A 15,155-nucleotide genomic window follows, 5' to 3' on the forward strand; every position below is an offset into this window, starting at 1 on the left:
TTCCTAACTTTTCCCTTCTGTAGTTCCAGGAGCTGTTCCCCTAGAATCCATCCAAGGAGGGCCCTTTGAGGAGAAGATCTACATCCAGTGGAAACCTCCTAATGAGACTAATGGGGTCATCACACTCTACGAGGTAAGAAGACCCTTTTGCTTTATCACTTGGCTTGGCTTTATCCAGTTTACTTCGGTGTGAAGTTGATGAATTCCTCCTGTGTGCAGAGCTCCATTGAGGGCATGAAGGTGAGTGAGAAACACAACTTACCCAGAGGTTTCTGACAGTGTAGTGGGAAGAAAACACAAGGGCATACAGCTGAGCTGCTTGAGAGCCCTGGGGACAAAGAAAACTGGACATGCCACACGTTGAAGTGATTACTGATCTCTTGAAAGGAGTCGGCACTCAGGGAGTAGCCAAGAAGACCCGGCCTGGCAAATAGTAGTGACAGTTCAGTTTGTCCGGAAAACCCCAGGGCTCACGTGATGCTCATCCTGCACCTGTCGGTTTCCGGGCTTCCGGGAGAATCCCATTGTCATTCTCTACACTGGGGCTGCATGATTCTTGAACCTTAATATCGCTTTGCGGCCCCCACATATTTTATTGCTGCTCGGGTGATGGTGTCAGAAAGCCCCCTTCCAGCATTAGCAGGGCCTTGTTGTATCAGAGGTGGAGCAGAACCTCCTCCAGCAGGAAGGCCTCCATCAAGCCAACACAACCTGGCTTCCTGAAAACTTAGAACAAAGCCTGTAGAAGTCCATTGCGAAACAAACTCAAACAATAGAGTTTCAAGAAGGTGGATCGAGCTGAATTCTAGTACGGAGACGCGGTCGAGGTTGACTCTTGCCCCACCCCGCATATTCTGAGACCCTGGGAGACTGTGGCACGCGCTGCAGTGGAGAGCTCAGCAGTGCAGAGGGAAGAGTGTGGAAGCCAGAGCTGCAGGGATGGAGCCCAGCATCCTGGCCACACTGCCACTGTCTCACATGACCTCGGGCAGTTCTTCTCTTTCCAGGCTCGCTTCTTCCCCTGCAAAATGGGAGTGGTGAAGGTTGCTTCTGGGTTCCTCTAGAGGGCCTGAGGTGGGAAAGGTTCTAAGCATCCCCAGGCTGAAATGCGCTGCAGACAGCGAGGGCCTGTGCAGAAAGGTACTGAGAGGAGCTGAGGTGTACTGAGAGCGAGCAGGGGAAGAATATCCCCACGTAAAGGAGGAAGGTTAAAGAGTATTGGTGAGGGAGAAATATTTAGGTAAGTTTGACGGGCACAAGAGCCCTCAGAGAGACCTAGAAGGACCTCAGAGCTCTCTGAGAAGGGAGAACACCGTCCGTCATGTACAAGTGCTAAAGGAAACCCCTTCAGAAAATGCCTTAGGTCACCACAGTTCGTGTTTCTCTAAAGAAGAGCTGTCTGAGGCTCCATCTTGGGCCACGTGGTTGGGAGAATCTTCCTTCCTGGGGAACCCACTAGAGGAGGGGAGGGACCATACCGACCTTGCCCACAGCACGGGGTCAGTAGTACCTCACTGGGGGAGAGAGGGACTGGATCCGCGACTTAAACAAGCCCCGTCATTTCAAATGTAGCTGTCGAGCAGATGCTGAATCGCGCACGCGCGCGCACACACACACACACACACACACACGCACACACACACACACGAAACAGACACCTATGGTGTGTGGCAACCTGCCCTTTGTAAAGCAGAGGGAAGCGACCCAGAACTTAGGGAGTTAAGTTGCTTGGTCCTATTACGTAAATGGCTCTCTATGCCAGATGTTCAAGAGTTTTGGAATTCACAGGCCAGTAACATTTCAAAAGGTTTGGAGGACCAACATGCAGTTCTTTACCATTTTTTATTAACATCATTTCATAAAAGACATCATTTCAAAAATACAGAAAGGACATAATTTAAGAATAAAAGGCAGTCCTTCAAATTGAATAAATTTAGCTCTATGAATAACTCATGAGTCTCCTTATTTTCTCTCTTTTCGCCTTGAATTGAGGACAACTTTGTCCTGAAAAGGCCCTAGTCCTTGTGCCTAGCTGCACTTGGAAGCCACTGGGCTGGGTCATGTGCCAGGTGGAGTCCTATTCCTGCACAGACCAACTTCTTCCTTGGGAGCAGTATGCTTCTTCCTCTAACGGGATGTGCGCCGGGCTGGGCTGGGAAACCCACTCATGCGGTTCTAGGAGTAGGAGAGAGGACTAGATGGAGAGAGCAGAGGAGCCATCCCAGGCGTGAGTGGCACGCCCTGTTTGAGCAGCAGCTCCTGGAAGTCGAGGCCTCATTGTATGGCACACTCTCTGGAGCTCTGGGCACCCAGATGGGCACAGATTGGGACGGTGCGCCCTTCTTCTCACTTGTGCGTGAGCCCCGAACCTTGCATGTTTTCAAAGGCCAGCCACAGGGGGTGCTGGCATTTCTCTGATGGGCTGTCCTGGGCAGAGCTCTGGCAAGACACCTTCAGATAGCTTTTTGGCTGTTATTTGGGCTGTGATTACAGAGAGCCAGAGATGGAGGGCTGTAGCTGCGTGACTTGTTTGTGAGCTCTGGGGGTCACCTTTCCAGAGTACGCTAAGCTTCTTGGATGTTGCTGTGAAGGGAGCCAAGGAGGTGGTGGGTTGAGGTCATTGTATTTTGAGCATAAACATGGCTGTGACCATGGGCGTCACAAGCTAGTGGGGCCTCAGAAGGTACGAATGCTGGCCAATGAAGTCCAGCAGCCTCGTCCTGAACCCTAGCTCTGCCACTTGCGTGCTGTGCAACCGTGGGTACGTCATTTATATCATATTGATTTATAAACGTCTATTTATGTTTAATGCTGTGTTTGGCATTTAGAAACAGCATCAATAGACGTTAGCTCTCACGGTACATAAAGATAAGGAAATTGAAACTCAGGTCAAGTGTGGAGACCAAGGTCATAGAGCTGAGGTGGCAAATTCGTGGGTCCTGAATTCAAGTGTGGATGCCTTGCCCCTTACTCGGTGTGGTCCGTGGACCCGCAGCATTGGCATTACCTGGAAACTGGTTGGAAACACAGCATCTCAGGCCCCACCAGACCTCCTAAATCAGAGTCTCCATGTTAGCAGGATTCCTGGGTGGTTCACATGGGCATGAAACTCGGAGAAGCACTGCTCTAGACCACACCACTGTTGAGAAAATTTCAGCAATTGATAAGAGACTGTGTCCTCCTGAGCAGAGAGATGGGGAGTCCCTTCCACGCTGGGCTCAACCCGTTCCTGCCTCAGAGAGTAAGCAGGAGACCTTGCTTTTAAAGACATTTATAACAGAGTATGTGTTTATGAGGCAATTTCCAAATTTAATTAGATGAAACCAATTTGATTTTTAAAATTAGGTTCTGGTTTTAATTTCTAGAGAAGAACCCATAAATTACAAATCACCCTCTTCTGGTCTCAAATAGTATATTTTGTGACAAAGAAAAATAGGATAACACAAATGGAAGAGAAATCTAGGATTCTCTGTACCTTCTTCTATATAATCTTGGATTTGGCAAAGTCAAAAGCCAAGAAAAGGGGCAGAGGATGTAGTAAAGGAGGGTTATGACTATGTAAATACTGTACATATTATTCAGTGCAGTAGGTTCAAGCAAATTTTAAAAATTAGGTTTCCTTCCCTGTGAGTCTAAGTCACAGCCTCTGGGTTCAGCCTTGGACAGTTCTGCCAAATCTGAGTGGCTTTGATTATGGCTCATTCTGTCTCTGGGCTTACGTCCCCTCTTTGTAATACGAAGGTGTCAGATTATTCCAGGCTTCAACTGGGTAAGGATCAAGAGACAAATAAATCCATGTCAAACCCATAAAATCAAAGGTTTATACCTCATTTTGGAGTTGCTCTGCTATTGAAACCTTGCCTGTGGCCAGAGTCTTTGAACACAAAGCAGCAATGACACTTGAAGAAAAACAGCTAATGCAAAGGCCCTGGGGTAAGAATGACTTTGGCATGTTTAACAAATAGGAAGAAGGTCAGAGTGACTAAAGCTTCATGAGCACGGAGGATGATGATGAGACCAGGTGGGAAATGTGTGGGCAAGCTCAGGTTGTGCAGGGATTCTAGTGTTTGTGCTGTATCCTGAGAGAAATAGAAAGCCCTGGGAGAATTTTAAGTAGAGGAATCAAAGAATCCTATTTATATTTTTTAAAAGATCACCTGGCTTTTGTGTGGCTAATGGGCTGTGGGTACAGAGACATCTTGGAGACATCTGGAAAATATGCCAAAGGGAAGGATATTTCCGTCACCTATGATATTGCAATGAGTGCTCAGCTATTTTTTTCAAGGATTTAATTTATTTATTTGAGACAGAGAGGTACAGGGAGAGAGAGAATGAGCAGGGGAAGAGGCAGAGGGACAGGGAGAAACAGACCCTCTGCTGAGCCAGAAGCCCGATGTGGGGCTTGATCCCGGGACGCTTGGATTATGACCTGAGCTGAAGGCAGATGCTTAACTGACTGTGCCACCCAGGCACCCCGAAGGCTCAGCTATTTATTGGAAAGTGAAAACTTTGTCACATCTGCCTCTTTTCTGCTGCTACCCTGGTCTTTGAGGCCTTTCTTTCAGTCAGGAGTTCTTACCTTGATGCGCTCCCTGGAGCCATGGACTGTGAGACCCTGGGCCTCCCTTCCCTGAGGAGTGGGAGTCTCACCCTGACCTAACGCCACTTTGGGGCTATGAAACAGTTTAGTTCTTCAGCTGTTAAGACCTCTCTCCCTACCCACTGAAGGGGCAACTCAGAGTGCTCATCAGAGCCCACTGAAGCCAGCCTCACCTTCCCTGTGACAGGAGGCACGGGGTGAATTAGACCATGGCCCCGGATCTTTGGGGATTTGTACTTTAGTGGGACATACAGAGTGCGCCTCTGTGATCAGTTTCCTAACAGAGTGACCCATAGTGCCCAGAGTTGGGTAACGTCAGAGGCCTCACGTCCACAGACCAGCAGATCAACATCGGACATGCAGAATCTCGGGCCCCAGCCCAGAGCCCACTGAATCAGAGTCTGCGTTTTGACAAGATCTCCAGATGATGCCTGTGCACATGCAAGTGTGAGCACCACCTGCCTCAGATGTCTTACGGGTGCACAGCTGGGACCGGGGACGCTCTGCTTGAGGGAAACACTGCAGGCCTTGAAGGAACAATCCTTCCACGTGGCCACTGAATGAATGGAGTGATATCCCTGCTCACATGGGACCCGAGGGCTGAGCGGCTTCACCAGGGACGTGGACATCGAGCCATTCCCCTAGACAGTTCCAGAGCCCTGCTTGGGTTTGAACGCGATAGCAGGGTTTCCCTCTCCAGGGCCTGCATGTGAAGGTTGGCGTGGCCTCTCCCACTGTGACTCAGCTCTCGTGAACGACACAACTGCCCAAAACAGACCATCGCAACTGCACACGGGCCCTTACAGTCAGAATGGGGTCATAGAGGAAACAATCCAGCCAGTTGTTTAAAAACTCTTCAATAAAATCATTCAGAGGCAAGCTGTTCGGAGTTCATGAAAAACAGTAATCAATACACATTTCAATTCAATTAATTGTTCTCGTCTCTGTCCAAAAATAAAAATCACACAGTGTGAGGGATTTGGGCCAGAAGATGTTACACTAGCAACTGGGTTAACGAAGTGTGAAAATATTTTAAATTCAGACACGTGAAGCTTCCCAGTAAGCCTTGCTGTGGAGCGCTCAGAATCACCAAGTTTCTAATTACAGTGTATAAATCTGAGAAGCTTAAAGGGAATGAGAGGACCCTAATGAGGCAGGAATGGGTGTCTTGATTATGCTAGAGTTGATTGACATTTATCTTGCAAGCTATTCTAGGCGCCTGGCGTTCAGAGTTAAATAAAACACAGACTTCGCCTCAATAAAGCAAGGCGGCATTCCCGTGTGGGAGCGCTTTGAAAAGGTACGATAGGTCAGAGGGTTGTCAATATTTTTCCAGCATACAGATGGCTGAATTTGATCTGAGCAAAAAGCAGGGGCCCCAGAAATCCATATTCCGTCAGAGCGAGTTACAAGAAGGCTGAGACTGGGAGGCGTTCTGCCTGGGACTGGAGCGGAGAACACAGGGATGGAGAGAGGGGGGCTGGCTGCAGGCATGGGCCCCTCAGCAAGCTCTCACCGAGGGAGGCCGGTAGGAGGTGCTGACTCAGGTTGGATGTCCAGGAACACCTTCCTCCTGTCCTTTGGCTCGGCCACAGTGGCCTCTTAGGGCTCACTCTTCCCCAGAAACGTGCATGGCTCTGGTCCACAGAGGGACAGTGGGGGGCGATGGAATGTGGTCCTGATGAGCAGGAAGTGGTACAGGAGGAAGTGACTAACACAGCCCAAAGCGAGAATTTGCATAATTCAGGCTGGATCTACGTTAATTAGGATACACAATTTGCATAATGCAGGCGGTTATTGGGTATAACTTGAGCCAGGCTCTAACTAGGAAAAAAAAATAAAGCTCTTCTTTCTTTTGAATTGTTTAAGCCAGAAATGTGGGAATCATTCATTCCTCCCCACCTGCCATGCATCTCATGCTCTAGAAAGTTTAAGTGCTCCGCCTGCCAAAATAGACACAGGTTAGGTCACGTGGCCCCACCGCCACCCTGCTCTGAGCAGTCACCCGATGCCTGGATCATTTGAGGACCTCCCTACCCATCCCCTAACGCCCACTCACACTATTCCTTTGCACCCTTCGGCCAGACAGAACATCTTAACAGGTAAATTCAATCACATACCTTTCCTGCTTTGGCTTGGTCTTAACTTTGAGCCTTGAATGATCTGGCCCCTGCCTGCTTGCCTGCCTCCCTCTAAAGTCATCCCCTGCCCCTCTTCCGCTCGCCTTCTGTGTAGCAGCCCCCCTGGCCTTCTGTGATTTTTCTCAATCCCACCAAGTTCTCTGCAGCTCCTGTGGCTTTGGGAATGCCATTTCTTTTGCCTACAGCACTTGTCATGTTATAGTTCTCACGACTGGCTCCTTCCTCTTATTCACCGCCAAGAGACGTGCTCCCTCTCCTGTCCACCTCATCCAGCAGCTTGCTTATTTCTTCCCTACCATACCCACAATCTGAACTCGTTTGCGTGCTTTCGTGTCATCTGTGGGACCTTTAGGCTCATAAGCACGTGGGCCACGTGATGGGTATTTGATGTGCCAACTTGGCTGAGCCAAGGTGCCCAGATAGGAGGTCAAACATTATTCTGGATATTTTTTTTGTGAGAGCATTTCTGGAGAAGACTAACATTTAAGTCAACGGACTTTGAGTAAAGCAGATGCCTTCCGTGGCGTTTGTGGGCCTCGTCCAGTCAGTCAAAGATGTGAATGGAACAAAAAACTGAGCATTCCCGAGCAAGATGGAATTCTGCCTGCAGATGACCTTCGGAATTGAATTGTGCCAGCGGCCCTTCCCTTGTTCTCCAGCCTGAGAGCCTTTGGCCTTGAACTGATACTAGCCATATATGTTTTTGCTTTTCAGTGTGTATTTAGGACCTAAACCAGAAGTTTGCACATAGTATGTGCTCGATAAATACTCCTTGGGTGAATGTGTAGATTTGTGCTTTGTCTTAACAAGGGGTAATGGTGAAAGTTTTGTCTTAACAATTTTAGTGGTTTCAAGCTTGGCTGAAGATTAGAATCATATCTTGAGAGCCCCAAAACATATATAAATAGATAGTTAGATACATAAATGGATGGATGGAAGATGGAGGGATGCCTGGGTCTCACTGCAGCCCACATAAATCCGAATCATTGAGGAAGAGTCTTTATCCATGTGGGTTTTTTTTTTTTTTAAGTTCCTCAGGAAATTCTAACGTACATTCAGAGTTGGGAAAAAAATACTGCATAAAATGAATCCAGTAAATCTACTCTGATATGTTATCCTAGCCAAATACCAATGAAATAAATACAGTCTTGACTCTGGCCTTCCCTTGTCTTCATTCGACTCTGCCAGAATCCAACATGACCTAACATGTTGGTCACCCATACACAGGCAGGTGCTGGGTAGTAATTATTTTAAGGCTCACATTCAGGAAGTACTGTGGCCTTTTCCCCCTCTTGGTTGCTAAAGAGTTTGTGGAGTAACCGAAGGCACACGGGGCCGCACCAGGCTGACAGTATCCTGCTGCGTCTTACCAACGGCATCTTGCAATTCTGATGCCGGAGCCCAGCACAATCCTTACCCTATGCATATTTTCCCCTCCCTGGTATAGGAGAAATTAGTTCTCCTGTTTATTTGTGAGATTAAAAAAGACACATGTACACACAAAACTCAATAGATCTGCCCAGAGGGCTGCTTCTAAATCTTAAAAGTCAGGGTCCTGGGATGTCTGGGAGCCATTTTTCCTAACCCTCAGCCCATCACTCAACCTCTCCAGGATGTTGCTCTTCCAGAGACTTGAAAACTGCAGGCATTCCTGGGTAGAAGCCCTACGCAGGTATGCTGGGCTGACAAGCGGGTTGACAGGTGTCTCAATAGAAAGGGCTCTGGGTTGGAAAGAATGATTTCTGGCACTCCCTGTCTGGAAGGAAAGGAAGTCGTGTTCTGATGTGAGTAAGTTACGTTTATGTAAGTGAGACCATTAGAGCTGCCTGTCATCCATTCGTGGAATATCAGGAATGCCTATATATTTGCCTCAGGGTGTTTCTTTTTCCAGTTACAACCTGGGTGTTTGTGGAGGGGCCAGGTAAGGTGACAGTAGGGTCTCAACAGATGCATCGCACTCGTTACCTGAAGAACCACAAATCGTGTTCTCCTGGCAGATAGGAAGGCTTTCGCAATAAACATGAATCATCGGTTTAGCTGTAAGAAAACAGTAGAAGTTGCTGCATAGAAAATATGCCCGCAGTGTGCACGTGTGGATGAGTGTATTTGTCTTGGCGTGTGCGTGGACGAGCCCGTATGTGTGTGAGTTTCTGGGGTTGCACACTGGCACGTGTCCGCACGTCTGTACTCACGCGTTCATCTGCATGTGTGCATAAGGCTGTCAGTGCTCAGTGGCATCCTCAGAATTGCTCTGTTTCTTTGGAGAGTTAGCTGTTGGAGACACCAGAGACACCAGGGGCTCTGTCTGTCTTCTCCCAGACTGGTGGAACTCCAGGCCACCTCCTAGCTGTGCTATAGGAATGTCATGGGAGAAGCAACCTGTTATTTCCGTAGGCTCTCTGCTGTTTCTCATGCCCTTCTGCCGTAATTCTTCTCTTAAGGAAAATTATGAATTAAAAACAAAAATCCACAGGTTAAACTTCAATCCCTGGCATTTGCTGTTGTCTCCGGAGAGTGGAGGGAAGGAAATGACAAGGTAGTTCTGCATTTGGCACAACACGGGCTCTCCTTCATGTTCCTTACGTGCAGGGAACCTGTGTTTTGATGCGCTGTGCACCCAGAGGACCTTGTAGACGAACAGCTGTACACACAGCCACGCAGCTAGAGATGGAACCCCCTCTTTGGTTACATGGTCCTTTCAATCAGCTGTGCCCAGAGGCGGTGTCTGAGCTGCCATGTGCCTCTTTAAACATCATAAGCCATTCTCTTTTCATCTCCAATGTTTTACCTTGTTCCTCCTGTTGGAATTCCACCCGGACTGGGCAGTGCAGCATGGACTTGCTGCTTTTAACTGGCCGGCTCTTCTGTTTCTGTTGTGGTCAGAGCAGCCCTGTGTTTGGGACCCAAATGAAGGGTGATAGCAAGTTCTCGTCTGACATCAGGACATCGGAGGCTTCCTTCTGGAATCTCTGGAGGCTGGACTCTCTGGAATCTTCAAATCTGTGATTCAGAGATTATCCTTTCATTGGCCTCAGGAGATAGCCAGTGGATCTTCTCCCCTCACTCTGAGCTAAGGACCCCTTTTCTTTGACTGCTTTTTCTTCACGCTTGATTAAGAGAAAAGTAGTTCCTTAAAACTTAATACCCAAGTACAGAGCCTTGGCCTATGTCATTATGGACTCAATGCATGCATGCATACATACAGCAGGCATACATTCATGCATGCCAGTAAGCATGCATACACACATACAAGGTCTCCTTCAGAGCCCTTCAGAATGTAGGTCATAAAAGTGGTCTTTGCTCTCTTGGTCTTCTTTTTATTTTATGTATATTTTTAGCATGCTTGTGTCATTTCAAGTCAAATAGTGAATTAGGCAATTAGGAAGTTTAAGACTGACTTTTAGTTTGCCACGGCCAAGTAATATATTTGAGTGAGTCCCTTTCCCTACCTGGGCCTTGGCTTTTATATCTAAGACCTGGAAGAATTGGACCAGATAGCTTCAAAGGATCCTTCCAGTTCTGACCTACCACTTGGGCCCCCCAAATTGAATTCTTTTTGCTCCTAGTTTCATGAAACACTTTCCTCACTTGTCTGTGCATGAGCCTCTTTTGTCCCTACTCTTTATTTCATTATTGTAATAACATACCAGCTACCGAGGCAACCGGAACTTTGACAATATCTTATATCTACTCATGAGCTCCTTTCGTTTCAACCTCCTGACTCCCCCTGCTTTCCTGAATCCTGTATATATTTCCTTCTTATATAACTTTACTACTTGTATGCATTTCTTAAAGGCATATTATTTTGCTCTATTAGTCTCTTAGCTTTAATAAAAGATTATATGCAACTTATAAGTTGTACATTTCAACGCCATATTAGGTTGCTACCAGTCATCCCTATTGATGCGTGCAGCCTAGCACATTCATCTGGACTGCTGCCTTCCATTGTGTGAAGATATTACAATGCATTTATCCATTAGTCTTTGGCAGGCATATGGGATTACTTCCAGGACGTTGCCTTTGTCAACAGTGGTGATGGGCATCCTTGGGCATATCTGCTATTGTATATAAGGTTTTCTTCTTGAGTGTAAGGTTTTATCTTGAGTTTATATCCAAACTAGTCTCACAAACGTATACTTATCCCAGCAAAGAATAGGCGCTCCTATGATTCCAAATCCTCTCCAATATTTGGTGTCAGGATTGTTAATTTTGGCCAGTTAAATAGGTATGAAACGGAATCTCGTTGTATTGCTCTGTATTCCCTAGATTATTACGAAGGTCGAGTATATTTTTGTATATTTGTTACTCATTTGCATTTCCTTTTCTGTGGGATACCAATTCATATTTCTTGACCACTTCTTATTGGATTGTCTGTTTTATTATTGATATGTAGTAGTCCTCTATATATTTTTGACACTATTTTGTCAGTTACATATGTGACTTGCCATTTTTTGCTTCCTGTAAAGTATCTTTTGTTAACAAAAGCCCTTAATTATATAGTATGGTCAATTTTATCAGTCTTTGCATATTTAGTTAGCATATTCTGTGTCCTTCAAAAGCTCTTCACTAAACCAAGTTGACAAAGGTGATTCCCTATATTCCTACTGACAAGTGTATGGTTTTTCTCTCTTAATTTGAGTCTTTGACTATCTGCAGGTAATTTTTGTCAGTGGTGTGAGATGGGGTGCAAAATTCATTTTTTTCTATATAGATAAACACTTATCCCAGGTCCTTTTGAAAATCACCCCTCTTTTTCCTTGATCCACCTAGCCATGTCGGACATAGTCCAGAATTCCTTAAATGCGTTAATTTGTTCCTGAGCTCTCTGTTCCATGGGGGAACCACACATCACAACCACATACAGTCATAATTATGATAGTTCACATTTAATCTTGGTCTCTGACAGAGCCCTCTCCTCCTCGTCCTTCTTCAGAAACATCTTGATTATTCCTGCCCTTGGCTCTTTCATTTTAAGAATCTACTTACCAAATTTAATGAAACCCCCCGTGGTAGTTTTAGTCAGAATTGCATTGAACATATAGAACATCATGGGTGGTAGTTGACATCTTTACAATATTAACTCTCTCTTTATTTATTTAAGTTTTCTTTACTGTCTCCTAAGGTTTTATTATTTTACCTATAGAGAATAGTGCATTTCACATAAAATCAGAACTACCAGCTTAGGTCTCAAAGACCTTGTATCTTGCATTTTCTTTTTCTCTCTTGTCTCAATGGCCTTCTTTTATGTCTTCCAAATGCCACATTCCCTCCTACCTCAGGCTCCTTGCGTATAGGGTTCTCAGCTGACAGAAAGCTCTTCCACCTCCTTTCCCATGACTAACCCATCCTCCTATGACAGGGATCAGTGTGCATACTACTTCCTCAGAAAGGCCCTTCCTCACAGTTTTATTTAAGTAGGACTCCACCCACTCACCGTTGTTCTCTAGCACTGTCTTCCTGTCCTGAAAACATGTGTCACAATTCATAAGCGCTGTCTTTATTTATAAATGTGTCTTCCTGTATTATAAGTGTCGTGAAAGCAGGAATCATATCTATATAACTCACTACTTGAGAACTCAATGCTGTATGCAGTGCCTGGAAAACAAGTAGGCATGGAAAACTTTTTTTGTTGTTGTTGTTAATAAATGAAAGTTAGAGAGGTTCCTTTTGATGGTTGAGGTATAGTGATGGAGGTTAGGAGTAACTCTTGGCATCAATGAACTGACAGATACAACCTGATATGACCATATAAAATCCTACAATACTGGACTACGTGAGGTTCCAGTGACTAGTGAGTGTACATTTAACACATAGAGCTCTACTTCCAATAGGTAGATTCGTCAAGGTGAGGGGTCTTTTTTACAGCTACGTCTCAAGTACCTAAAACAGTACCTGGCATAAAGCAGGCTCTCCATAAATATTTGTTGAGCGAATAAAACTCTATTCCAAACTTGAATCAAAGTGCAGAGAGCATATTTAAATATCGACTTCTTTATGATGGCTTGATTTTTTTTTTTTTAAGAAATTATTCTTTCTTCATGTTAGGCACATTGTAACAACATTACATGGGGTTAGGGAGATGGAGAGAGGAAAGTAACCCCATTCCCAGGCCCTCACACACCAACAATTTCACATGGGTTTATTTTTTTCTAGTCTTTGTGCAATTATATCTTTTGCATGATTATGACCACATTGCAAAATTCGGGTTTTCGCTATGTCAAACATTTTCCAATTTCAGTGTAATCTACTTAACTATCCCATTTAATGACTTTCTGATCCCCTGAGCACAGAGACCGTATTTTACTTTCTAATCATTCTATTGTGGGGTGTGTTGACTGATCTCCCTGGGATGTAAGACAGAATTTTGGGGATATGGTAAAAATGACCTGCATCTCTTTAAACAGCTGGTTAGCAAAGTTTGAATTTCTGCTTTCCTTTTCCTTCTCGGTAGATCTGTCAGTAGCAAGCAGAGACTTTCATATGCCTTTCATCGATTCTAGAAGTGTACTCAAAATAATAGCCCTCTTCATTCAATAGGAATGGATCTAAGGGAGGAGATTAGAACAGTATGCACACATTTGAATGGAAATCTATAAACTCAAAGTTAGAAGGGGTAGTTCTGTTTTCCTTTTTGTTTTAAAATTTCAGTCTCCACTTGCTTATTTCCTAACAAATGGAGGTGAATATGGGGTATGTGTGTGTCCCCACTCCTCCCTAATACCATTCCCATGGCAGACATCAATAATCAATCAGGCCACACTCTTCCCTTGGACCTTAACATGGGCTCAGGAGCCCTCCCTCAGAGCACTGTAGGTGGTTGTCATAACGTCATCTTGATGCTTAACTGCCCTCTTTGTCCTTTCCCACCCTCTCTGTGTGAGCATACCATCTGCATTTCTGGAAGGCAGTTCCTTTTGTTGATGGCACTACTGCTTGGGATAAGGCAACTGTTCTGTGACTTCCTTCCAAGGAAGATGCCAGAGGGGTGTAACTCCACACTGGAACGACTCATCTAGCGTGTTTTCACAGTTCTAACTAAAACACAGAGCCACGGGAGGACGGGAGCATGTGTGGTGGTTTCAAGACTGGGTTTGGAACTGCCCTTAAGGACCTTATAGGTGTAGCCTGCTCTTTGCAGTCCTCACCGACACATGAATTCTGTAATTTTAGCCTTCCCCAGCCAATTCTTTTAACAATATTACAGGAAGTTTGGGTATCAGAGAAAAGAATCGCGTATAATCACTTCCCCTGGCACAACAATCATTTTTCCTTATATTTTATCTTTAATATGCGTACATCTTTTACCTAACTATAATTACATAAAATTTGCTATCGTAATTTTTCATTAAGCATTTTATCACAATCATGATGCTTTTATAGCATCATAGAAACAGCTTATCTTTTTTAATGACTGCATGATTTCCCACTGAGTGTATATACCCTAATTTACTTATCCATTGCACTACTGTTTTTCTGTGTTTCTGGTAACATGGTAAAGAACCTCACGCACGTGATGGGGTTGTGTGATGGAGGAAAGAACATGGCTTTCGGATCAGATTGACCTGGATTCAAATCCTGGTTTGAATATTACCTCTTAGATGGGAGACTTTTGGGCAAACTAACTGCTCTGAAATTGAGTTATATTCTTAAACTTTTTAAAAAATGCACATAGGAGAAGCAATATCCAAGCCTACAATTCAGGACTATTGTAAGAGTTAGGTATATGTCGCTACCCAGTAGCCATTCAGAATCATGGCTGGTTTTCTTCCTCCTCATTCCATGTATTTCTGTCTTAGACATTCCCTCACATGAAATTACAGGGTTGAACAGAATGAACACCTTTGTAACTCTTGATACATATTACCAGATTGTTCTCCAAATATGTGAGATTACACCAGTGTGAGCATGTGTTTTGAGTCTTGTGCTTTTATGTCAATCACTCTGTCTGAGAAGCAGGCCTTTGGCAGCCCACCAGAGATTTATGTCAGCTTTCATGATACCCTCAGAGCAGGCTGATGTGTGAGGAGCTCATCACACATGTTGGCAGATCCTTTTGCACTGTCCAAGGATGTGCCAGAAACGCTTTTGCTTCATCAACTCATTGTTCATTCCCTCTCCCCTTTGCCCTTAAGTAGCAAGGAAAGTACCTGGCCTCTGACCATCTCCCAGAAGGTCCTGGGGGTCCCACCAGAACTCAGAACTGGGGGGATGCAAAGCTAGGTTGCTGTAGGCTCTGCCACCGGCCTACTCGGATACCCCACCAGGGATGCCCTCCCTCCCCTGGCCTCAATGAGCTAATCTATGGAAGAGCACTTGGGTGGCCTCGGAGTCTTAACCCACTCAAAGTGTGTCCTCTGTCATCAGTGTCCTCTGGGAGTCCTCTGGAAATGTGCCATCTCAGGCTCCACCCCAGA

At 45.3% G+C, this 15,155-nt stretch overlaps 1 protein-coding gene across 1 annotated transcript in view; it reads left to right on the forward strand.

Annotated features, from left to right (window-relative positions):
• Positions 1 to 15,155, forward strand: part of PTPRT (protein tyrosine phosphatase receptor type T) — a 776,661-nt gene that overhangs the window by 411,248 nt on the left and 350,258 nt on the right. The window contains 1 exon segment of the mRNA XM_087853941.1: positions 24 to 133. Within this exon segment, the coding sequence (XP_087710067.1) occupies positions 24 to 133 (110 nt within the window).

The sequence above is a fragment of the Ursus americanus genome, chromosome 22 (genome assembly GCF_024610735.1).
Source record: "Ursus americanus isolate L20-20 chromosome 22, mUrsAme1.1.p, whole genome shotgun sequence".
NCBI lineage: Eukaryota > Metazoa > Chordata > Mammalia > Carnivora > Ursidae > Ursus > Ursus americanus.